Source organism: Podarcis liolepis, assembly GCF_965112155.1.
Source record: "Podarcis liolepis genome assembly, chromosome: 14".
In the NCBI taxonomy this organism is placed as follows: domain Eukaryota; kingdom Metazoa; phylum Chordata; class Lepidosauria; order Squamata; family Lacertidae; genus Podarcis; species Podarcis liolepis.
The window spans coordinates 22,624,116-22,650,387 of NC_139569.1; the positions used below are offsets into that span (position 1 = coordinate 22,624,116).

The 26,272-nt window shown below is 45.0% G+C and overlaps 1 protein-coding gene across 3 annotated transcripts in view; it reads left to right on the forward strand.

Moving 5' to 3' along the window:
* The window catches only part of ABAT (4-aminobutyrate aminotransferase), a 196,129-nt gene extending 171,260 nt beyond the window's left edge, over positions 1 to 24,869 (forward strand). For 2 of the 3 annotated variants that reach the window (XM_083473766.1, XM_083473767.1), the window contains 15 exons: positions 2,307 to 2,441; positions 5,556 to 5,653; positions 6,472 to 6,501; positions 7,640 to 7,757; positions 10,374 to 10,423; positions 10,790 to 10,870; positions 11,807 to 11,899; positions 12,276 to 12,338; positions 13,769 to 13,832; positions 14,647 to 14,795; positions 15,374 to 15,511; positions 16,686 to 16,853; positions 17,275 to 17,421; positions 19,605 to 19,716; positions 20,682 to 24,869. In XM_083473766.1, coding sequence (XP_083329892.1) covers positions 2,372 to 2,441; positions 5,556 to 5,653; positions 6,472 to 6,501; positions 7,640 to 7,757; positions 10,374 to 10,423; positions 10,790 to 10,870; positions 11,807 to 11,899; positions 12,276 to 12,338; positions 13,769 to 13,832; positions 14,647 to 14,795; positions 15,374 to 15,511; positions 16,686 to 16,853; positions 17,275 to 17,421; positions 19,605 to 19,716; positions 20,682 to 20,803 — 1,503 coding nt within the window. In that variant the 5' untranslated portion in view covers positions 2,307 to 2,371 and the 3' untranslated portion in view covers positions 20,804 to 24,869. The remainder of the gene's footprint in view (positions 1 to 2,306; positions 2,442 to 5,555; positions 5,654 to 6,471; positions 6,502 to 7,639; positions 7,758 to 10,373; positions 10,424 to 10,789; positions 10,871 to 11,806; positions 11,900 to 12,275; positions 12,339 to 13,768; positions 13,833 to 14,646; positions 14,796 to 15,373; positions 15,512 to 16,685; positions 16,854 to 17,274; positions 17,422 to 19,604; positions 19,717 to 20,681) is intronic. The other variant, XM_083473768.1, reaches the window with a different exon arrangement.
* Positions 24,870 to 26,272: the final 1,403 nt, after the last annotated feature.

The window sequence follows — 26,272 nt, forward strand, 5'->3', positions numbered from 1 at the left end:
AACCCCAGAGTCGGCCACGACTGGACCTAATGGTCAGGGGTCCTTTTACCTTTACCTATAACAAATATACCGTAATCAGTTATGTTTCCATCCATTATTTTATAGATATTTAAATGATATTATTGTCCTAATACATATATGATTATTAGTAACCTGCTGTATTCTGTATAAACTCGTTCCAAATGTTATCCAAAGTCTACGTCTTTTTTCCTTTTTTCTTTTTAAGTGCATTTTTTATTAAAGATTTCTTGGTTTACAAAAGTATGTGCAATGTCTCTTTTTTCAAGTTACATTTCCTACAGATCAGTTTCATTTATTGAGACAGCAACGTCTACGTCTTTAAGCAATCTGTTCATATGTTGCAAGTGTTGTCACGTCATGAATCCATTGATTAAAGGGGATCAATACCTTTATTCTTCCAATTCATCAATACCAGTCTCTTGCAGGCCACCCCTGCTGGTTGGCGACTGTGAGAACAGTATTCTGGACTAGGTGGGTCATTGGCATGATCTAGCAGGCTCTTCTTATGCTACTAAATAGTGTGTAGAACACATGGGCATTGCAAGCAAGGATGTGCTTTATTCATTTGCAATAAATTATGCAACCCAGGAGCAATCGGCTGCAAATGTAGAAGCTTGGACTAGTGTTGAGCAAGAATCCTTGGATGCATCGTTGCAATGGGATTGGGTGACCCCAGCATGGTCCATGAGTCAGCGCATATCATACGCTGAACTTGATCTGACCTGCTTTCCCAGCAGGGAAGCATACCAAGACTCAGTGCGCCAGGAAAGGGAGAGATTTAATGATGGGATGGAGAAAGAATTACAAAACCCCTTTTCGCTTTAAGAGATTTGACTGCTTGTTTGGGTAGATTCCACAGGGAGAGTTACATTTCCCTGGGCCGTCTGTAACATGAAGGCGATTTGAGTGTCAGACAAAATAAACCCGAGGAAATGCCTGCAACCTCTCCAGCTTTGCGTGTTGCCGTGGCAATTTATGACCTTTCCAATACTGTAAGAGGAAAAGCAGGAACTGCTAGCTAGGAGCTAAATAAAAGTTGCTATGTGCAAAACACAATACAAGAAGATCTCGCAAAATAAAGATGGTAAATTCCCACTGTCAGGTTAGCAAAAAATATATATCTTTTTCTTAAAGGTTTTGAATCTGGAGTTGAAATTATTGATCGAATTCAGTCTGTGGAAGGAAAGAAGGAAAGTGGGCCATGAAGGGGGGGGGGGGAAGCAACATAAGGGAACGATGCTAGCATTTCAATTAGTCTTTCTAAATTCTTTGCCCATTGTTAATGTGAAAAGGAAGTGGTTTCAATGGGACAGCAGAGGCCAGATATACAGATTTTGAAAAACTTCCACAACGGGACAGGGATGAACTGGGGGGGGAGCTGGGGGTAGGTACGTTCCTTTCATTAAATCAAAGTATTAACAGTATAGTATAACATCAGTGTACATATTGAGATTATGTGCATTCTAACCAATACTGGACGCAGCTCCCATTTATAAAGCTAAATAAAACTGAAACAGCAACAAAAGCAGAACTTCATAGTAAAGCTCATTCACGTGTTCCACTGAATACAGGTAGAACTCATCTTTGCACGTCTAGGAGTGTTTGTGTTTAAGAGTATAAGCTTGTCAATACAGTATGTACACCTCAGCTACTGTATATGTTATGTACTGAAGTTCTCACCCTAGGCCAGCAGGAGGATACGATAGATAGTTTTCACTCAGGTCCACGTATGCAAATAAGGGATTGAAAGTGATGTTCAGTGACTGGATAGTTACAGAAAGTTGTTACAGTTGCGTTGTAGTGGAGCTCTATATAAGCAGGCTGGCTGAACCCTTCAGTTCAGTTCTGTTCTAGCCTGTGAATGAACAAGAACAGTTTGAAGAATTGCTGTGTCATCTGATATGTTCACCCACAACTTAACAGTTATACACAGAAACATACAACTTTGAATGTTATATGTGAATATGAGTTTACAGGTCAACTATTTGTGTACATAGGACAGGATGGTGGTGATTAATTCATGGAGAACTAGGCTGTCATTGGCTACCAACCACAATGGCTGTGCTCTGCCTTCACAGTCCGCAGCAGAAATGCTTCTGAATACCAGTTGCTGGAAAGCAAAGGAGAGGAGGGTGTTTTGTGCTGGAATTCTGCTTGCTAGTTTTCCACAGGCATTTGGTCGGCACCTGATCCAACAGGCTGTTGTTCTTATGGGGCTATGATTGATGGTCACAGGAAGAATGTATTTGCTTGTGTGTTGAGTCTCTTCCTTCTCTGTCTCCCAGGTCATCAGCAGCAAGGGAGGAAAAAAGGTTTGATCCTTTGTTTTTGTGGCGGAAGAAAAGGGGAAATGGCGTTGATGCTGCTCAGCCGACATCTAACGAGTTCGTTGCAACAGAACTCTAGGATTATTGCAGCTGGTAAGTGGTGGGAAAAGCACATGAAACAGAATGGAGATATTGGTAGAGTTCCACAGCTCAAGGCAGTGGCTTATATTAGTCCTGTGATGAATATCTCCCCCATGTTTCCCCCCTTCCTTCCACCAGTCTTCATCTATTTTTGGAGAAAATAAATCGCATTTGGAAATTACTAGAGGGGAGGGAAAATATCATTGAAATTCAGGGGGGGGGCTTGCCTTGTACCACATTCACACCACACATTTAAAGCACCATGATATCACTTCAAACAGGCATTGCTTTCCCCAAAGAATTCTGGGAGCTGTAGTTTATTAAGGGTGCTGAGAGTTGTTAGGAGACCCCTGTTCTCCTCCCAGAGCTATAATTCCCAGTGTGGTTTAACAGTCAACCCCTCTTCACGGGAACTCTGGGAACTATAGCTCTGTGCAAGCAATAGAGGTCTCTTAACAACTCTCAGCACCCTTAACAAACTACAGCTCCCAGGATTCTTTGGAGGAAGTCATGACTGTTTAAAGTGGTATCTGTACGGAACTGCACAGTAAGATTCTTCAGCTGTGATCAGTGCATTGCAGGATCTTGAACCAAATGACCCTTTGGGTCCCTTCCAACCATAGCTGTCAACGTTTCCCTTTTTTAAAGGGAAATTTCCTTATTCTGAATAGGTTTCCTCACAAGAAAAGGGAAATGTTGACAGGTATGCTTCCAACTACAGTTATGCGGTTTTATGTTAAAATCCTTTCCCATGCTGCAACCCAGTTTTGAAAAACCCACCTGCTTTTAAGTCACAATTCCCTTCTCAAATGAGTTAGTCGGTTGACCTGGTCTGTTGCAACTCTCTGGAAAACGTTGGATCAGTATTACAGGAAGGTTGGGAAATGTGGTTCTGTGTTTGCAACAATCAGCTGGCGCTTATTATCTGTGTTGCACAAACAAAGGGGCAAGGGGGCATTGCTAGGGAAATAGCTGGCACTCATGATCGGCAAACACAGCACCTGTGGGTGACCCTGCTCCTGCAGAGGCCTCCTCTAGCACCTGCGTTACCCCTGCCCTTTGTTTAATTTAGGCTTGTAGCCAACAAAAGGCTTCCCCACTCCCACCCACCCCCCGTCTAAATGCAGTAGGGTGGTGGAAAGGACAACAAATTGAGGATCCAGAAAGTTGACCAAAATCATGTGACCGGCAGACAGAAAAAGGCTCCCCTGTGCTTCTGTGAAAAATGCTGAGGTGCGCAGGTGGTTGGGCTGTCTTACTTAGGCCACATTCACCGCATGCATTTAAAGCACTATGACACCACTTAAAACAATCATAGCTTCTTCCCCCAAGGAATTCTGGGAGCTGTAGTTTGTTAAGGGTGCTGAGAGTTGTTAGGAGGCCTTAATCCCCCTCCCAGAGTTTCAGTTCCCAAAGTGCTTTAACAGTCAGTCCGTCTTTCCAGGGAACTATGGGAAGTGTAGCTCAGTGAGGGAAATATAAGGCTCTCCTAGTGACTCTCAGCACCCTTAACAAACTACAGCTCCCAGAGGTATTTGAGGGAAGCCGTGACTGTTTAAAGTGTATGGGGTGAATGCGACCTCAGTATAAGGCAGATTCCCATGTTCCTCACAAAACGTCTTTCCGTGAGCAAAACCAGCCAGGATCCAAAATCTTCCCTTTCTGTTCTGGCCTTTCAAGAGGCTTTTAAATTCCTCTCGGCTGGGAAAGGGCTGGGGTTGTCTGGTACAAGCTGCCTCCTTCTGCATCTTGTTTATCCTCTGGAGCTTCTCGTGTTACTCTTCAAGCATCCAATAAATAGGATTCATCTCCCAGAACATTGCACAATAATTGTTTACTTGCTACGCAGTTCCCACAGGCTTGGCCTCCTGCTCTGTGAAGATTCCTGTTAGCAAAACTGCAATCTGAATTTGGGCATTTTTTCACCATGCGCCAGAATTTTGGTGAAAAGGTAGATTGGCCTCTATCATAGAGGCAGATATATGTCCTGCATTGTATACCCACAAAGTCTAATACATTTGGAGGGCCACAGATTCCCCATTCTTTAATCTAGTTCATCGTTGCTAGTGGTTTTTCAGCATCTCAATGAGAGGTTTTACACATCACCTGCTATCTGAATGACCTTTTTGTTTTGTAACTGGGGACGACACGGATTGAGCCTGGGAACTTCAGCATGGAAATAATGTGCTCTGTCATCTGCGCAATGAAATAGAGGAAAGAACATAAGAATCTGCCTCATTCTGAGCTGGTCCATCTAGCTCAGTATTGTCTACACTGACTGGCAGCAGCTCTCTGGGATTTCAGGCAGGACATTCCTAATCCTTCCTGGAAATTCTGGGGATTGAACCTGGGACCTTCTGCATGCAAATCAGATGCTCTGCCACTTGGCTACAGCTTTTGCGACCAGCAGGAATGTTCATGAATCCTCTATTGCCATCCCATCAACTCAGCTGATCAATGTTCAGAGGCTTCACTGCCACACGTGCAATGCAGTCAGATCAATCAAGCTCTGATCAATAAATTAAATCAGCTAAAGTTTCGGCTGGTTTCATCACTGGAGGGCATACTTATTAATCTTTTTCTTGGGGAGGCGAGGCTATTTTTGGTCCTAGTGTGTCAGCTCAGTTTGGACAGATGGGGCTTCTAGCCAATGCTTGGTAGCCTTTGCTTAATAAATTATGTCAGAGGCTTCCACCAGTGTCTCAGAAAAGGCGTTCGGACTGGTTTTTGCTAGAAGACTACTTTATTTCACTGCAATGGATTTGTTAAATAGATATGTACACTCAGGGTGGCGAGTCCTGTTTCACCACTTGAGGTGATCCCAGAAGTGCCACCTTGCCCTGCAGCTACCACCATACTGCCCACCACCAAGATCTTGCCCCAAATGGACACAATCTTTCCCGAAATCTGCACTGACGAAGGCAGTGCTTCTCTACCACTGGCGGAAGCAGCAGGTCCCCCTGGAGAGCTTCTGCCACCTAGGGAGCAGCCTGGTTCTGCCTAATGCCTGGGCCGGCCCTATATACAATGCAACTCTATACATATTGCCCAGAAGGGAGTCCTATTGTGCCCCTTTAACCTTTTTAAAAAATGACTTCAAATTGGTTAACTTTATATTCCTTGCAGGGCACAGAGGAATCAGTCAAGCTGCAGCAAAAATCGATGTGGAGTTTGACTATGATGGGCCCCTCATGAAGACAGAAGTCCCCGGCCCAAGATCCAGGGTAAACTGATGCACTGAGACAGGCGTCTTTCAAGCCCCTTGTTATTGGCCTGGTTTGGCCTGGTTATTGACCTGGTTTGGATGGGGGAGAATTCGATTCAGTGTGCATTTAAACTGTCACAATCACATTTTTCAAAACAAAATGAGAATTGAAAGGCAGCCATGCTTCCAGATTTGCACTTCTACAAATTTTGTGATGCTGTTTTCCACCTAGTGTTCACAGAAATACATCTATTAGGAGAAGGTGTGCATATAAAAATGAACATATTTGAGAAAATAACATACAGATGTGTGTTAGGAGAAATTGCTTGCAGAGAGGTGTTCCTTAGTCGAAAGTGCATACCAAAACATGCTGAGGAGAAATTTGTGCTGAATACTGAACAATTCTTATGAAGTTTTAAAAAAGGAAAACCCAAACAGCCACAGAAAATGTGAAGAACCGAATTTAGGATTTGAAAAATGTGAAACCAACAGAAACTGAAATTGATGGACCTATCAATCCCAATTGATACGTCACACTAAGCCACCCAATGGCTTAGTGGAAGGTGTGCAGACTCCAAGAGGAGAGAGTGCAGCCAATTAGTTCCTCAACTGAGCTGAGCTATGGTTTAGCTTATAGTGTTGCCGGAACCCAGGCTCACAATTCAGCTCTTTCTAGACTAACCAAGGTTGCCCTGTGGTTTGGAGATCCAAACCACAAGCCCTGTTCAGACAACATGCTAAGCTGAACCATGACTTAGCTCAGTGTATCTATCCAAAATATCATCCTGCTTAAGCCGCTAGTTATATTCATAATATTCTTTATCTCTTTCCTTCCAGGAATTAATGAAACAGTTGAATAGAATTCAGGTAATTTATCCTGTTTTTAGTGTAAAAATATAAATCTTTTGCCCCCAAACCCCTTACCTGCAGAGCCTTATAAGAATACTAAGGCAGCAAATCAACTGTGGATGGGCAGGCCACCCTCCTTGCAAATGGGGGGGAAGAACATTCAATACTTTTTTTGAGAAGTTGGCCATATTGATTTTCAAGGGGAAAAGTAGCCCACAGTCCCCGGCTTGGAAGTCACTGCAGATGGGGGGGGGCCTTGGAGAGTTCCCCCATGGCTGTTATTTGTCTGTCCTTATCTCTCCCACCCCCCTCTCCGTGGGCCACATTTGACCAGTTGTCTGAGCCTCCGAACTCTCTGTCGCCTGGTATCACAATGATGTCAGGTGGGTTGTTTTTGCCTGCAGGGTTTGAAATCAAACCACACGGGCAAAAAGCCCAGTGCTTTTTGCAAACCCCAGCAATCAGCTGATGCAAGCAAACCCTATTTTGGCTCAGCCTTCTTTACCTGCCAACATGGATGACAGGGCAGGTATGTGTGTGGCTTGGCCCACACAGCCTTAGGGACCAAATGGAGAACCCTGGCCAGTCTTCTTAGGCCTGGGAGCTGGAGTTTTCCTTATTTGGATTCATATTTTATTTATTTAGAGCATTTGTACCCTGCTCTTCAGCTAAAAAGCCTTTCAGAGCAGCTGATAGACCATCAGTTAAAACAAGACAGCCCCTACCTGGAGATTTACAATCTATTTTTTTTTTTAAGGCACAAAGGGAGGGGGAGGGGAGAGGAAAAAAGCAAACTCGGGTTTCCCTGATACTATGCTGAGAAGCAGCTTGCTGTGTGTGCATGTGACCATTTTCAAGTAGGAAGTTGGTACAGGACTCCAGTCTGGACCAAGGGCGCATTGCTTTTTATTCAGAATAAAAAGTGACTGCTTCAAGCGCAATCAAAAAAGCATGAATAAAGAGTGCCATGTGTTGACTGGCCCTTAACTTCAGGGCTCTGACAGGGAGAAAGCAGGCAGACCGGGACAGTGTTGAGGCCTCAAGTCTTTTTTAAAACCAGAGACAGCCCCCCTCCTCCTCCTGTACTAAATGGCCTGAATAGTCTTTCCCTGGGGGGGGGCAATGAAGGCCACTTCTCTCCCTCCCTTCCTTCCAGAATGCAGAAGCCGTGCATTTTTTCTGCAACTACGAAGAAAGCCGGGGGAACTACCTTGTCGATGTTGACGGGAACCGAATGCTGGATCTCTACTCTCAGATATCTTCCATCCCAATAGGTAAGCCAAGAGGATGTTCTCTTGTGGGGGGCATGAAACTCCCTTCTGGGAGATGTGGGGTTGCCTGCTGTCTTAAAAACAAACAAACAGTTGGGCCATTTTTGCAGGGTGAAGTTATAAAAGTCCACTGACAGCAAAACAGAACTTCCCTGTACAGTGGCAATCTACCTCTGAAGAAAAACTGCTGGGGCAAATAACAGGGTGGCTACTTCATGCCCTCCTTGTGGTCTTTCTGGAGGCATCTGGCTGGTCACATTTGTTATTGTGGTTGGTGTCCAACTGGGACCAGGGTCCAAATCCTCACTTCACCACGAAGCTCACTGGGTGACCTTGGGCCAGCAACTCCCTCTCAGGTTAACTCTCAGGTTCACGGGGTTGTGAGGATTACCGTATTTTTCGCTCTATAACACGCACCAGACCATAACACGCACATAGTTTTTAGAGGAGGAAAACAAGGAAAAAAAATATTCTAAACGAAATAGTGGATATATGATTTTTGTGGTTCATGCTGTGGCCACAGACATGTGATCTGACAGTGAGTTTGGAGTAGCCCAATGCAAAAATCCTGAGGATCCATGTGGATCCTTGCTTTGTAACCACGGAGGAGGGAAGGAAGGGGAACCATGGATCCTCTGCTCACGACTGCAGCAGATCCCCCCCGCCACCCGCAGGCATTCGCTCCATAACACGCACAGACATTTCCCCTTATTTTCTAGGAGGAAAAAAGTGAGTGTTATGGTGCAAAAAATACGGTAAGTGAGGAGCGTGGGAGAACCATGTAGGTCACCTTGAGCACCTTGGAGAAAAGGATGGGGGATAAATGCAATAAACAACAAACAAACAGGAGGCTGGACTGGGCAGACTCTGCACTGGTCCTGCAATGCAAGTTTAGCATTCTTCTTTCCGTGTTGTGAGTCCTAAATTTGAGCAAATGTTGGCCCGAAATGCACGTTCTGGTCTAGAGCCAGGGTTGTCATTGAGCAAGGCGCTAGGAGGAACTTTCCAAACTCCGAAGAAAGTAGGTTAGCCTTTACGTAAGACTTCCCAACAGAACTGAATAGCTACAGAAGTGGAACTGGCTAGGCCTCCAAGCTCCTGAAGGGCAGGAATGCAGATTAATGGCCACAAGAGTGTGCCATTTTATTTTGGCTAGCTGCTGTGTAGTTACTATGTCTGAGCTGTTTCAACAATACACCGGCGTCAGAAGAGCACCAGCTGGGCCCGCAAGCTGTCAACGAAATATTTGAGGTTGTGAAAACGGGGCTTGTGACGCTGAGCTTGCAAACTCTTGATTGTGTAGAAATTAATGGGTCACTTGCTGCCTGCTAAGCTGCTGTGATTTGACGGAATGTTCAAAACACTCAGCCTGCTCAGGGTAAGCAATCATGTCATTAGTAGAATGGGACAAACCAGTCGCATGGCTTTAGGATCGTTGCCAGAATAATTGGTGCACACACAACTTTTGGAGACTTTGCAGGTGGTCGCTGCAGTGCTTTTAGTTGTAGTTAGTTATTCCAATATCAGTGGAGGGGGGCATTTAAAAGAGGAGCATGGAGCATTGAGCATGGAGAGTGTGGACTGGGCCTCCTACTAAAGGTGGGTGCTGGCAAGTCCCATAATCACAGTCACTACTCTTTGTATCTGGGCTTCAATAGGGTGGCTAAAGTGTCCCTTTTGGGGAGAAGCATCTGAATTTGTTGCTGTCCACTGTGCTGATTCCTAAATCATGCTCTTTCCCTGTGTATGCCCTGTTCGTCCTTGGAGGCGCTCTATTTTCTTCCAGCTTCAGGGACAGCTGTCCCAGAGATCTACCCTAGAAGTAGCTACTGCCCTTGTAAAATGAAAATTCACAATAGCACTCTGTCAAATAACAGAGCAGTTGAGGTCAGGCAGTGATCCATTTTGCATGCACCACTAAGCCAAACAATGGCTTTGACTGAATGAGTAAGTATTGCAGGGGGTTGGACTAGATGACCCTTGGGTCTCTTCCAATTCTATGATTCTGTGGTGCACAGTGCAAAAATTGTGGCCACTTGGTTCCTCCCCTGATCCCACAGTCGCTGCACTACCTGGAGTTAAGCCATGGTTTAGCTTAGGGTTACATGCATAACCATGGCTTAGCTCTCTTGCTCCAAATAAGCCACAAGCTGCAATCAAGTTTGTTCCAGGAACAGAAAGACTGGGAGAGGAGCGAAATGGCTGTGATTTCCTCCCTGGGTGCCAGTACACTTGCTTGGTTACACATAGCCATGGTTTAGCTTAGCATTATGTGCAAACCAGGCCAATGTTCATGTTGATTTCTTGAGTTTCTGTTACTCACGTTCAAATGACAGCATAAATGAGAAAAAGGAAGTCAGCTAGAATGTGGTCATCAACAGCTCCCAGACTCAAATTACGTTTTCCAAAAACCTTCGAAGGGTATGCTTTCCACCTACCAACATTTCCTCTCCTAAAATTATTTATTTCAGCACGCTAAGCTTTCGGCTATGCCCTCCTTTTTCTCCCCCTAAAAGGCATACAGTGGGTTGAGGGCAGTTAAGTACACCTTGAACATGTTAGCTATAAGGTGGCAGGGTTCCTTGAAAACCATTGGAAATTCTCTCTGTTTTGTTTTAGGTTACAGCCATCCAGCTCTAATAAAACTCCTCCAGCAGCCCCGGAATCTGGTAAGGTGCTTCTTTCACCCAAGTCACTGAAGCAACTCCTACCCATGTTGAGATTTCTTTATTTGTTGATAAGCAGTGCCCAATATTGCCTGAATTTTACTTCTTTCCCCTCTGGTTTTAGAAACTGCATGCTGGAGTTTGCTTCTGGAAGGTGGCCAGGTTTTCCAATTTTCTAGGAATTGGAGAAACAAGCCTAAGAGCCTTCCCTTTACAAACATAGGGAACTGTTTTGGACTTCAGTTCCCATCGTCCCCCCCCCCCCAGCCAGTACCTCCTTTTTGTAGTCCAAAAGCACCTGGAGGGCATGAGGTTGGTAAAGGTTGTGCTGTTCAGTGCTGACTTCAAGCTTTTTACCTTGTTTTCCAGAGTACCTTTGTCAACAGGCCTGCGCTGGGGATTCTTCCCCCAGAGAACTTTGCTGAAAGGCTAAAGGAATCGTTGCTTTCGGTACGTTTTGCGTTGGCAGAGAAATAGCCCCAGCATGGATGGTTTGGGAGGTTTCGTTGCACGGCAGCCAACCTCCTGGTGTAGTTTTTAATTTCCTGTTGTAGTGTGAGTGGTTCAGGTTCAACCCTCCTGACCCCATCTCCTCTGCACGAGCCATGTCCCTCACTGGTTCTTCTTCACACCTTGAGTGTTTTTGCCTGACTGGAATATGTCATTGAACTCTGATGATGTCTTTTCCTTGCCCGGATGGGGAACAGAGGGGAGGTGTGTGAGTGTGTGTAGAAATCCGCCTACTGTACAAAAGTAAAATGTACCCATGTTGCTCCACCCACTTTTGCCTCTGGCCTCGCCCACCACTCCCATGTGGCCCTCGGAAGGCTACCCATAAGTGGCCCTCAGTGTGAAGAGGGTTCCCCACCCCAGCTTAAATCAGCACAGATTGTACCTCAAAAATCTGTTTGGAGAGCCAAGCTGTCCCACCTTACTGCCACCTCCCAACATTTCCATCTTGCAATGCCGAAAAGTAAAATAAGCAACAAAAAACTACCGGTAAGCCATTCTGGCAACCCAGGAGATCGCAACACTATGATGAAGGCTTTAGGTGTGTTTAGAACTACACAGTTGTAAAGCCATGAGGAAAATGGCCCCTCTAGGGCTCCTGTGCATATGCCTCTATGGCACAAGCCATAGAGCACAGAGACAGGACAAATCTATCGGTAAGTTAAGCCGAATATTCAGTCCTGCTTCTAAATCAAATTTATGGAAATTGTGGAAGTGGAGCCAGTTGCTCAGGGAAAATTAATAGATCACTGGTGGCGGTGGTGCCTAGAGGGAAGACTATGCTCAGGATATGTACTTCCTTGAAAGTTTCTTGTGTTGTGCCTTTTGAGATTAAATGTCACTGTAACTCTTTTTTTGTTCTCTCCCCATTTACAGGTGGCTCCTAAGGGTCTATCTCAGGTTATAACCATGTCTTGTGGATCTTGCTCAAATGAAAATGCCTTCAAAACCATATTCATGTGGTACAGGGTGAGTAAAACCTAGGAGACCAACCCAAAATCCTACAATCTGCAGGTGAAGCCTTGGTGGTGGTGCCGTCACCGTGGGCTGCTTGGTTGGCATTGACCCATGGCAGGGCCTTTTCAGTGGTGGCTCCCCAATTCAGTAATCCCCTTCCTAGAGAGGTGCATCTGTCACTATCTTCAGGTGGGATTTAGTCCGATGTCCGCAAATTCAAGTCGAGCAGTTATAGTTGGTTAGGAGGTCTTGCACTACAAACTCACTCTCCCAAAAGGTCAGACATTTTATATAAGGAAAACTCACTGGAAAGTTTGGGGCAATGCTTGCTTTGACACAATATTTTTCCATCTCTGGAATTTTAATAGGAAGCCCATTTGTTTTCCAGAGCAAAGAAAGGGGGCACAACAGTGTTACCAAGGAAGAGCTGGAGACATGCATGATCAACCAGGTAAGAGAGCCATATCTGAGTCACCTGGTGGAGATTTGCAGATTCTTGGATGCAAAATAAGCATGTGGAACCTAGAGGAGGCAAGATCCCCATCCGTGACTTAAAACGAAGAGTGTTAGCATCATGGTCAGCCTGTCAGATTAAGACCAGGGAGAGACTCGGGTTCAAATCCTCAGGCAGCCCTAAATGCCACCTTGAACGAGTCACCTTTATCATAGCCCACCTGACAGAGTTATTGGGAAGATAAAACAGGTATGGGATGGGGGTTTGTAGAGAGAACTTTCCTTACCACCCTGAGCCCCTGGTATGGAAGGACACAAACGTTTTGCAGTTTTACTCTTTTTGTTATTCTGTCTTGCTTTCATTGTAATCGAAATACACCTAGAATACTGGAGAGATGAAGAATAGGTTATTTCAACAAAGGTCCCCTCCTTCTAAGCCTGGTCGGTTGCGTAACAATGCCTGGAGCTTCAGTACAGGGCTTGATGCTGCCACCTAGAGAGGCTACTGAATTATGCAACCAATATTATGAGAGTGCCTGAATTCATAACCTTGCAAGCCCATCCAGTCCAGCATCCCGTTTTCATAGTGGCCAACCAGTTGGAAACCCACAAAGAGGACCTGATCACAAGAGGGCTTTCCCCCCTTCTGTGGCTTTCTGCAACTGGTATTCAGAAGCATCACTGCCTATGACCTTGGAGACAAGAGTGTAACCATCATTTCTAGTAGCTATTGATAAGCCTTATCCTTGAATCTGTCCAGTCATCTTTCAAAGCCATCCAAGTTGGTGGCCATCCCCGCTTCCTGTGGCAGTGAGTTCCACAGTTTAACTATGTTCTACATGAATAAGACCTTCTTTTTATCTGTACTGAATCTTCTGACATTCAGCTTCATTGGATATCCCTGAGTTTTCGTGTTAGGGGAGAGGGAGAAAAATTGCACTCCGTGTCAGACATAATTTTATAGACTTCTGTCACGTCGACTCCGACTTGCTATTCCTCCCGACTATAAAGTCCCAGATACTGCCACCTTCCTTCACAGAACAGTCACTCCACCCCGTCAATCATTTGGTTAGCCCTTTTCCCTACCTTGAATTAAAGCGCATACCATAACTTTAGTTCTACAACACGCAAATGAATTCAGACGCTCTGTCGCCCTAGCACAGCAAACATGCTTTAAAAGAGAGAACCTGACTTTTTGCGGTTTGGAAAGTGAAAGGGAAATGAGTTGAAAAGTGTGGGATGGACAAGTAGCTAACAGGAAGGCAAATGAACACCCTGCAAGCAAACTGGGTCAAATGCCTATTGCTGTATCCCAGGGATAAGAAGGAACGTTCAATAAAGACCAGGTGTCATCTGACTTCTGAATAAGCTTCGTGCCAGCGGATCAGGATGAATGCTCAGCAAATAAGTTTCTTGTTTTGATTCCAGCCCCCCGGTTGTCCAGAGTACAGTATGCTTTCCTTTATGGGCGGATTTCACGGGAGAACTATGGGTAAGGAAAAGTGTTTAGATGTGTGTTTTTGGGGGAAGCGGGGAAGAGTTTGGGGCCCTTGAACCTCTGCATTGTGTGGTATCCTTCTCCCTACTTTGTCTGGAGGATGGGGGTAGCAGTGCAGAAGAGAGGGCTATGAGATGCCTTTTTGCCATGGGCCCCCTCAAAACAAACAGCAGCCTTGGCAGTCAGGCAACATCAATGCCATGCAGTTGAGAGAGGCATGTGGTGATAGATTGAATGCTACTGACAAGCTAGTTGGATAGGCGGGTGGGTGTGCGCGTGCCATTTTTTATAATGATAATAATAATTATTTATTATTTCTACCCCGTCCATCTGGCTGGGTTTCCCCAGCCACTCTGGGCGGCTCCCAACAGAATATTAAAAATAGACTCAAACATTAAAAACTTCCCTAAATATGCTCCTGCACGTTAAAAATAAATCCTCTCAAGTAGAAAACTAGCAAAGCAGTATAAATTTTCCTGCTGCACTACTTTTCTTCTTGTGGGGAGCTTCTTTACACAAGAAGGAGGTACTAAAAATGAGGCTCTTTCACACCTGCAATTAGAGTGGTACAGTCCATTTTCTTGGTCTCATTCTGAGGCAGGGGTAGCATAATGGGATCAATGGATGGATTGTGTCACATCAGACTGTGGGCAAGTGGCGTGGGTGCCACATCTTGAATGTTTTATATTATATAACTGTTACTTTTGATGCTTAGCTGCCAGGAATGTATTCTAAGAAAACCAGAAAGGAGAGAAACTGCTTTAAAAAAATAAACGAGTCAATGTGTTGGTGTTGCCCCTTCCTGCAGGCTGCTTAGCTGCCACGCATTCCAAAGCCATCCACAAACTGGACATCCCTTCCTTTGACTGGCCCATCGCTCCCTTTCCGAGGCTGAAGTATCCTCTGGAAGACTTTGTGAGAGAAAATCAACAGGAAGAGGCCCGCTGCCTAGAGGAGGTGAGATCTTGGTCATGAAATTCTACTCATATATTGATTCAGAGCAGAACTCCAATGTGTAGTTGGCAGAGTAAAAAATTAAACACATTGCAGGATTCCCCAAAAATAGACCAGAGGCAATTAATATTTCATCCAGCAGAGCTTTACTGCTACTGAAGGCAAATGAACATAATGGTCACAATTCCAATACATTCAGGATTGGCACTCCGCATAAGAAATCAAGCTGCAGCAGACTTAAACTTACAATAACTTATACTTAAGTCCCTCAACACTATATACAGAACACCACACCAGAAGGAAGAGAGATAGAAAGAGAAAGTGAACCCCAGGCTCCTTCTGGCCTTCCTTTTATAGTCAGCATGACCTTGACAGAAAGAGGTAGGAGAGCCAGTTTAAGCCAACTGTACTCAGCTTCTCTGAAGGAATAACCCAAACATCATTTGTTCACTTCACCCGCCCCAAATCATTTCCATTTTATTTTCCCTTAAAATATAAGTTGGCTCTTACATTTAATGGGGGGGGGGGGATGTCAACAGCCAGTTGTTTTTTCAAAAAATAAAAAAATGTTCAACATACAGGTGGAAGATTTGATTGTAAAATACAGGAAAAAGAAGAAAGTTGTGGCAGGAATTATCGTTGAGCCCATTCAGTCAGAAGGAGGGGACAACCATGCCTCAGATGACTTCTTCAGAAAGCTGAGGGACATTGCCAGGAAGGTTGGTAGAAAGCCAGACTTAAAATTTGGGATATTGCCAAGTTTCCCATTGTTTGTGGTGGGTTAATTTGAATGTTTGCTATTGTTGTTGTTGTTACTGTTACGAGGCACTTGTATCCCAAAGGCTATGTACAAATCCAGTCTGTTTTTTATGCTGTTCCAAGAATCTCTACTCTATCATTTATTTTTTATTATCATAATTGTATTTATGTAACTTTTGATTTTTATATTGTATAGATATTCTATGTATTGACTTTTGTGTTCTATGTTATAAACTGCCCTGTGGTCTTTCAGTGCAGGGTGGTATATAAATTTAATTATAATTATTATTATTATTATTAGTTTTCAGTTCAAGGAGACTGAAATATTAATTAATGTCAAAAACAGAGAGCAGGATATACTGCCTCCTCTCCACCCCCAAAAAAGAATTATGCTTAGATGCACAGGTTGAAAACAAACATGATAACACAGTAATTATTTGGGGTTGTATCCAATGCTAATCCTACTCTGAGTAGACTAACTCCACCCCACTAAAAGATAGGCAGAAAATTTTAAATCCAGAGGCCCAGGTGAATAAAAATGTTTTTGCCTGATGCCTAAAAACAGATAATGATGGCACCCTGAGGAGAGTATTCCACAAGCCGGGAGCCACCACTAAGAAGGCCATTTTTGTGTCATTACTCTCCATCAGAGGAGGCACATGGAGAAGGGCCTCAGATGAAGAATGCAGGGTCCCATCGGTCCAACTGCACAGCAATTCTACTGGTGGGATGTGCAGTGCAGGCATCTCAGATGCTTCATCCACATAACCTGTAAACTGCTGTCTCCTGCAGTTATTGCAGGGAAGGCAGCAGGGAAACACCTGTCCTACTCAGTTCCTTGTTATTCCTCCTAACCCTACCTGCTAAGAGTCCCAGTTCTTTATTTTACTTAGTTTTTGCGCTTACATTCCACCTTTTACTCCAAGGAGTTCAAGTAGTGCACATGTTCTCCCCCTCATTTAATCCCCACGACAGCCCTGTGAGGTATGCTAGCCTGAGAGGCTGTGACTGGCCCAAGGTCACCCAGTGAGCTTCCTGAGTTAGATTTGAACCCTGGTCTCCCAGGTCCTACTCTAAGCACGACATCACCACTGACTCTCCAAGTAACTAACATTGTCCACTCTCTCTGAGCAGCATGGCTGTGGTTTCTTGGTGGATGAGGTGCAGACGGGAGGCGGATGTACCGGCAAGTTCTGGGCCCATGAACACTGGGGCCTGGATGACCCAGCCGACGTGCTGAGCTTCAGTAAGAAGATGATGAGTGGCGGGTTTTTCCACAAAGAGGAATTCCGGGCCAATGCTGTAAGTCACAGATAGGGAACCTTAGCTATCATTTGGTTCCACATGCTGCCCTACAACAATATCTGTGCAGCTGGTTTTAAACCCCTTACCCCTCTCTCAGCTGACTCCCTGGTCATTCTGTTAAAAAGTGCATTAGAGGAAACTGAACCACACTCAACTCCATTGAAGTGCATGGAATGTTTTGTTTAAGTGTCGGCAGGCAGCCTTGTTGCTTTGATGGTGGGCAGCGGCCTGATAGAGGGGCCAAAGTCTCCTTCAATTGTCTTAATGGATCAAGGAGCAAAGATGTGCAAGGCATTATCTTCTTAACTTGCACTGTTGTTAGTTAAGCACACTGGAGTCTGTTGGGCTAAGCATTTCTTACAATCCTCATTGTTTCTCCTGTTCCCTTGTTCTCTCCTTCCACCCATCTGCCCTGCAGCCATATCGGATTTTCAACACGTGGCTTGGAGATCCCTCCAAGAACCTTCTGCTTGCAGAAGTCATTAATGTCATCAAAAGAGAGGATCTTCTCAGCAATGTTACGCATGCAGGGAAAGCTCTGTTGTCAGGGCTGCTGGATTTACAGGTAAGCCTCCGTGCAGAAATCTTTATCAAGTTCTGTGCCATAAATTGTGATTTCTTTCTTTCTTTATGGCTGGAGGCAGTAATGCTTCTGAAAACCAGTTGCTGGAAACTGCAAAAGGGGAAAGTACTCATGTGCTCAAGTCCTAACTGCGAGTTTCCCTTTGAGGCATCTTAGTGGCCTGATCCAGAAAGACTCTTCCTACGTTGATTATATCCACATGGGTGGGGTACAGGGTTTTTGATACACTTTTGAGGTGGCCAAGGGCAGTTTGTGAGCTTTCTGTCATTCTTCAAATCATCTCACTATTAAGCTACAAACATATATATATGTACCACTCTTGCAGGTGGCATTGCTAGGCTGGTGCTTAAATCACAAGAGTAGGTTTTGAAATGCTAAAGAAATCCCAGAGTGCCCCAAGAATGAGGCCAAGAAACAGATGCCTCTTCTGCAAAGGAATGAAACCTTTGAGAATCTGGGGGACAGATTTTAGCACAGCACTAATTGGCCGGTTCTTTGTATTGCGGCTGAGCGGGTATTATAAGAATAAGAAATCCAAGATTGGGTTGCAATCACAGCCCAAGCTTTTTAGAAGATGCTGACATTTTATTTTCAGAGAGAATAACATCTTATTTACATCAGGGGCAGAGAACCTATTCCCTCCCCTCCAAATGTTGCCAGACTCCAACTCCCATTAGCCTCAGCCTGCCTAACCAGTGGCCGGTGTTGATGGGAGTTGTAGTCCGTCAACATCTGGAGGGCCACAGGTTTCCCATCTCTGTTTTACCTAGACTCAGCCACCGTGTCCTTGGCTAAACCCTCAAGCTTTCCTCAAGCCATAGATGTGTAATTATGCAAACTGGCTGTTACTTTGAGTGCTGGTAATGCAGCCAAATCCGTGTACAGTATCCTCTGCCGCAAACAAAATATCACTGCCTCCAGTCACTGTGTGGTGCAAGTAACACACAATCTCCAGTCGGCAAGGTGCAAGCAAAGCCCTGCCTTCTCCGGCAGTTTAGCAGGGTGCAAGGGTGCAAGGATTTGCACCAACAATACCTTCTGTTCTCACTTGCAGTAAGAAGACACCAGCTCCGTTTATTCAGCGAGGTGCCAGCAAAGCTGTCTTCTGCTGCTGCCTGGCTTTTTGTCCTGTGATTCAGCAGGGTTTAGATTAACAGCTGGCAACGCCACAGTGTAATATACAACTGAACTGCAGCTGTGAAAAAGGCAGATTTCATCTTAAAAATCCTAAGGAGAGGAGCTGAAAATAAAACAGCCGATATTGCTAGGCCGTTACACCTGTCTTTGGTGACACCTGACTTGGACAGCGCTGGTCACTTCACTTCAAGAAGGATATTGTGAAGCTCAGAAGTTTCAGAAAATGGGATCAAAAATGACCAAGGGGTTGGAGAAAGGTTTACAAGGACTGGGGCATTTTAGTTTAGGGGAAAAGGCAAGTTAACAGGGGGACATGACAGTGGTATATAAAATTATTCATGGTGTAGAGATAGGAGATAATGCTCTCCTACATACACTCTGGACAGTGACTGAAATCAACCGATTCATTCTCCTGCATAATTTAATAAGTGCAGTCATCCAATGAATCTGAATGTTAGGAGATTCTGGATGGGCAAAAGATAAGTACTTCTTTGCACTTGCTCCCATGGGAGGCAGTGATGGCCACCAACTTGGATAGCTTTGAAAAAGGATTAGACAAATAGTAGGGTTCCCATATTTCAAAAAGCGAAAATCCAGACACAAAAGTTTTTTTAAAAAAATTCGTGTTTTTGAGCTATTTTTAAGGAAAATCAGCAAAAATGACATTGCCGACATGGGTTGCCCTGGAGAGTGCTGTTGCCCTCAAATCCTGCTTGTGGGTTTCCATCAGCTATTGGCTGGCTGATGCTGGACTAAATGGGCTTTTGGCCTGATCCGGCAAACTCCCCTTTGTCTTACAACAAAGCAGCAGCAGCCTGCTTGGTTTTATTTGAAGTTGCCACTAACAATAGCCATTTTTGTTAGGTACTATGTGTGTTTGGGGGTCTCTTTTTAGCCTTGGATCTGGACACCACACAAGAGGCTTCTCCCAGAGAAGGCAGCTCCCCGGTCCACTACTAATCCTGGCTTCTCTTTTCATAGCAAAAGCAGAGTTAGAACTGGCTTAAATTCTCCTTCCCTCTTTTCAGAGCCGCTACCCACATCTGATGAGCAGGGTGCGAGGGCGAGGGACCTTCTGTTCATTTGACGCTCCAAATGATGCTATCAGGAACAAGCTCATTGTATTAGCCAGAAACAAAGGTAAGGCTCTGTGGGGTTTGTAGCTGCACCTGTTTCCGTGTTTCTCATCGCTTTGAGTCTCAAGGATTTTGGCTACTCTGCATAGCCAACGGCCAGTGATGGTGGGAGTTGTCATCCAGGGGCATCAAGCAGCTGCATAATTGCTCTCGTTTTGCATAATAGATCCCACCGTTTTTTGTTTTTTTTAATGCTACTGGTGACAAAAGGGCAGCGAGGTCCAACCTGCAACCAGTGAAAATCTTCATCTCTTTGGCCCCAGAGTTCACTGCTATTCTCCACACATGTTCATGCACATTTTAGCAGGAGTAAGGACTAGAAACTTGCTTTAAGAAACAAACAGAATGGAGAGTTTCTTATTTGTTTTTAATTTATTGTAAAATAAACCTAATTATGTATTATAAAATAATGCATTGCAAAACACTGAACAATTGATCCTACTTATGGAAGTTGTTCCAGCATTCCACAAAAGATTATCACTTTGGTAAACAAATCCTCCATGTTACAAAGTCTGTAGATTATTTTGTTTTGGCAATCACAAACCAAGTAACTCAGTGGTCGACTTCAGGCTTTAAAATTCCAGCAGCACCCTGTGCAACACCTAAATTTGAGGGGCCCGTCTCTTGCCTTCTGATGCTTGCAGTTGTCACGCTGCCCCAGCAGCACCCTCTCCGCTGGGCATCCAGTGCGAGTGAACCAGTTGCACTCCCCTAAATCCGACCTTGAATAACTTCTTTGAAATCAGAAAGAAAAAGCAGAAAATGTGAGTCACATCCAATGACCGTTAAAGCCTGCCCACTGAAATTAAAGGACGTAGCTAACTTAAGTCCATGATTTTCAAGGGGTCTGTGCTGAGCATAGTTTTCTGTTAGAAGGAGGGATTTGGTGCAAAGTGTACATTCCTCTGCTTGTATGCTGTCTGACTAAAGAGCGCAAGGCATTTCTAAATTGTGTTTTCCTGTCCTTAGGTGTCGTGTTAGGAGGCAGTGGCGACAGATCAATCCGTTTCCGGCCTACTTTGGTCTTCCGCGACCACCACGCACACCTCTTCCTGAACATCTTCAGCGACATCTTGGCAGACTTCAAGTAGCCGAGTCTTACCTTGCACTGAGAGAGCCCAAATCCTATAAGAGTCTGAGAATAGTTTATTTAAAATCATAAGCATATATATAAATATATATATATATTTTCACTAATAGGAAAAACCGAATTCATAAAGTGGGGGGTTTGTTTTGTTTTTGAAACGTTTTATTTTTCCATGCTTATCATCAATTTGAGCTGCTTCTGACTTAAAACTCTGGACACCCTCTGGTGCTTTTGAAATTCCTTGCAAGTATTCTCGGTTCTGGGCAGGTGACCTGTTCAGGATGGGGACTTAAGGGTTGTTCATTATCTTGGTTAGGACACATGCTAGATGTTTGGTGCATTTAGTCTCTGAAGCGGGATTCCTGAGTTTCCCAGCATTTATAACAACAAATTTCCTACCCTTAATGTGGCAGTGAGACTTTTGAAAATGCACACCTACTGCCACTGATCCAGAGCTCTGTATACATACCAATGCAGATGGGAGCAGCTATTCATGCACATCCATGCACACCCCAGAGCCCCCAGACCCACAAATAATCACTGACTGAAGCCAACTGTGTTTGTATTTAAGCAATTGAATCATTCCCCCCTCTTTTTCGTAAAAAACCCACCTTTTTTTCTTTCCTTGCATATATGTCCTGTTTTTCATCTTCTGTGGTACCAAAGGTGGTATCTGCCAGGTTCCCAGGACATCTCCCATCCAAGCACTGACTGGACTCAGACCTGCTTAGCTTCAGCTTGCATGCCTTTGGACTCAGACTCTGGGTCTGAGTTTCCTTTTCAGTTCCCCGTTGCATTTCTCTATATGCAGCTCACCAGAGGCTTATACCCAATTTCTCTTTGATGCAGTTTCCTAACCCAGCATGGGTCACTGTGCTTGAGCATTGTATATGTTTGGGATCGCTTCCCCAACCCTTTTAGTGGAGATGTCAGGCACTGAACTTTGGACCCCTGGCCAGTGAGCTCCTCCGTAATAAAGAGAGGTTCTTTTTATACCTACCACACTTCCTGTGCCAAGTATTTCTGCCAGCACAGAACTCTCCTTCGCTGGAGGATTTTAAGCAGAGCTTAAGTCAGAAATTCTTTAGCTATGATTCTGCATTGCAGGGGGTTGGACTAGATGGCCCTTGGGGTCCCTTCCAGCTCTGGAATTCTGTGATTCTACTAAAGTCACATTGGTGAGACTAAATGATGTAGACGGTGCTTCCGAAGGCAAACATCTGGCTTGGTGCAAAAGGTCCCGATTTGCACATTTAGAAATGCACAATGAACAGCCCTGTTGCAAAGGTGCAGAAAGGCACCCCTGATCTGTCAGAACCAGAATACTAATTTCTCTTAGCAATGCCTAGCCTTTTGCAGATGAAACATGGCCTGCGTTAACTGGTGAACACACCAGCTCATTGAACGTGGGGCAGTTTTTGATGACCTTCCCATTTTACAATCCCAGGCAGGCAGCAAAAGCAAATGGTCCGTCCTGCCACCCCAGACCTGCAGCTGCATGTGGCTGGACTGTGTTTTAGCCTTGAAGCATTGTCACTTGGCCTCAAATATCTTCCATGCTGGTGCAATATGTCGCACACAGATGTCCTCCTGCCAATTTCAGTGTCCAGAGAGAGAGATGGGGGGAGAGAAGCAGCAGAGTTTGTGAGTGTGGGTTTTGAAGTTTTTGGGGTTTTTTACAAGGTTGTCTGCTAAGCAGAAAGTGTGGACTTTTGTATGGATTGGGAGAAGATGATATGTTTTAAGGAAAGTAACACACACACACACAGAGCACTAAATAATTTTCAAATAACTTCCTCAGCACTTTTAACACTGATTTTAAGTTTCTAGACTTTATGGTTGTAATACACAAGTATGCGGCTTGCTTGTGCAAAACTGGGCCAAACTCCATGTGTGTTTTTTTAGATACTGTGCCTTTATTCCGCCCCGCCTCCCCTCCCACCGTGCATACCCTTCTCATAAATGGAGTTCGTTATGGGATGAAGAGAGAAATTCACCCTCCTCTACTCAAAATGCTCTGTCACAACTCCTTACCTTGCTGTCCCTGTCATTCAGTATTGCCTGAAAAGTGGGGAAAGACAAACGTGATCAACAGAAAGGGGGTTTTCTGTATGCACTCCCCCAAAAAAACCCCCACATCCTGTGCTATGTCTCCTATTTCCCTTTTATGACAACATCAGCAGCAGGACCTGCTCTGCCATTAGGCAGAGGATGAAAAAGCCATTTCAGGCAGCTGATTCAGTGTGTCCTGAAAAATCAGTATTCAGGACTGCTTGATTTATTACTGCCAAGGATGGGGAGAGGTGGCTGTGTGTCTCAGGTGCCAAAATAACTTGTCTGGCAAGGGGTTTCAGGCATGGAGGGTTCCCTAGTCCTACCTGGATCTTCTGCATGCCAAGCAGATGTTCCGCCACTGGGTTATGGCTCTTCCTTTTAGGAACATAGAAAGCTTCTTTGTGTTGAGTCAGACCATTGATCCACCTAACCCAGTATTGTCTGCTACTCTGACCAGCAGGGGCTTTTAAGGATTTCGGGCATGGAGTGTCTCCCAGCCCTGCTTGGATATGAGGGAGATTGAACCTGCAATGCTTGACCACCAGAGACAGGAAATAGCACACAGTGGGGTTATTCCCACTTCCTGGGAATCTTTGACTAATCCTTGTGGTTATGATACCTGGAAGCACTTAGGCGATGACTTCTAAAATCTCAGAAGTCAGGGAGATTTGCAGGGGTTGAGGGAAGGGCTTCAGATCCTTTCCCCCTCACCCTCACCCCCACCTGCCATGATAAGCAAATCTGGAATAGCAAAATTATAGCAATGCTGAACAATCTATGCAAAGGAGACCACGGCATGATTTATGCAATCACAAAATCGCCAGGACCTTTTCAATAAGGAAGAAGCAAGTGGAGCCTTCATTGGCCGCTTTGTGTCACCAGGCCTGCTGGTAGCTGCATTGCCACCCTTTGGCCATTTGCAATGGGGGCGCTGTAGGGCAGCAGGTCTCCCATTGATCAAACTGCCACAATTCCACAGCAGGGCGCCTGCACTTGACTGCTGGAATCCCCAGTTCAAGACTCCCTTAGCACCTTGCAATAGCAGTATCGTACCAGTCTGTATCCTTGGGCACCTGGTAGCTAAATAGCTCCAATAATCCTGAGTGCTCCGAGTCATTAGTTCAACAGGCTAATTGCTTCTTCCTCACATTTCATTTTATACTGCCCCCGCCTTTGATGCTATTCTTAATGTCCAAAGAACTCCTTTACCTATGGGGATAGGAACATAAACACCTAAAGGTTCCAGGCCTCTTGGTGCATAAAAAAGAAAGCTTATCCCACGGCTTGTGACACTTAGCATTTCAAAACGTAGTTGGGGTGGGGGGTGGGGGTACTGAACTCCTTAACGCTCCTGCCCTTGGGAGACTGGATTTCTTCTGCATGTTTTTCCAGACATTTCCCCGCAAGCACCCATGCATCAAAGATTAATCTCTGCCGCATCTTTAGCAGGTTGGAGACCTTTGGGAAAGAAGCCAGACTCCATTGCCAGTAGCAGGGAATCAGAGTCCTTCAGCATATCGACACAATTGATGTTGTAGGCATCTGTAGTGAGTCTTGTACTTTAGCTGTGATTCCTGCGTTGCAGGGGGTTGGACTAGATGACCCTGGGGTCCCTCCCTGCTGACGGAATCCCAAGATCTGGTAACCTGCACATTTGCCACATTCTTGTTTTATTGTTCATAAAATAACTTCTCCGCCTGTCCTGTTTCTTCTTTTAAAGTATTTTTTTTTTAATGGAACACTGTTAACTGTGAACACATGTGCACAACCTAACCATGGTTCTTAGACCATGGTGGATGCTTTAACCTAGGGAAGCTCTATGGTGTTAACAGACATCCTTTTTTTAAAAAAAAGAAAGTAATAATCTTTGTTTACAGCCTCTCTGTTAACTGTGCCAAATTCATGCGTGAGCCAGTACCTAACTTGATGTAGCCAGTTACCATGTCACACAGATCCATGAAATAACGTTTCCTGTGTTAATCAGTATTCTTAAAATAAAATATTTATAACTGAAATCTAACGGGAGTAGAGGTGTTCTTTTAAAACGGGGAGGAGACACTTGGGGCCAACGAGTCTGAGGAGGGGGGGGGAAGGATGACAACATGCCAGCGAGGGATGGGGGCAGAAGTAAAGGATTAGAACGTTTATAAAACACAAGTTCGTAAAATCCTGCATGGTACAGAGAAAGTGGATTGAGAAAGGTTTTCTTCCTATCTTGTATCACTAGAACTTGTGGACGTTCAATGAAGGTTGGAAGGTTCAGCATAAAAGGAAGTTCTTCATGCAGCTCATAGTTAAACTGTGGAACTCACCGCCACAGGAGGCAGTGGTGGCTTTGTTGGACAAATTCACGGGGAGAAGGCTATCCATAGCTACTTGCCATGAAGGCTATTATGTACCTGCACAGTCAGAGGCAGTAATGCTTCTGAATGCCCGTTGCTGGAAACCGCAGGAAGGGAGAGGGCTCCTGGGCTGGGGTCTTGCTTGCAGGCTTCCCATGGGGCATCTGATTGGCCACAGTGAGCAGAGGATGCTGAAAAACTGGCCATTGCCTTCATCCAGCAGAACTCCTCTTATGTTCTTAAGTGGGCAGACCAATGAATGTAAAGGTTAACCTCATAGGGTAGGGTTTTTTAATGCACACCTATCTTAACGAGCGGGTGGCGCTGTGGTCTAAACCACTGAGCCTCTTGGGCTTGCCGATCAGAAGGTCGGTGGTTCGAATCCCAGCGATGGGGTGAGCTCCTGTTGCTCGGTCCCTGCTCCTGCCAAGCTAGCAGTTCAAAAGCACGTCAAAGTGCAAGTAGATAAATAGGTACCGCTCCGGCAGGAAGGTAAACGGCGTTTGCGTGCGCTGCTCTGGTTCACCAGAAGCGGCTTAGTCATGCTGGCCACATGACCCGGAAGCTGTACACCGGCTCCCTTGGACAATAAAGTGAGATGAGCGCCGCAACCCCAGAGTCGGCCACGACTGGACCTAATGGTCAGGGGTCCCTTTACCTTTACCTAACGAAGTGGCATGATCAGAGTTCAAGGAAGCATGCGACTGGGGTAAAAACACTCAAGGCAAGTGCAAAGGAAAGGAAAGCCCAGAGGGCCCGACGGGGCATGGGGCTCATGTGAATATGCAGTAATGCAAGAGCTTGGGACTAGAAATTCAACCTCTACACTCTGTTGGATGTGAGTGAGTCTCTCTGTCTGGCACATATGCACATTCATGCTCTCCACAGAACTATTCACAGCTGATGGCTTTTGTTGAGAACTGGCCAGAGCTCACTCTGGTTGAATTGGGGCCTAATCCTGCATCCTGATTCAAAATCCAAACAGACAAAAACCTTCTCCTCGATCTCAGGAAACATCGCCCCAGAACTGATTACGATATCTGAAGAAGCGTCCGAATGCATAGCGAGCATGCAAC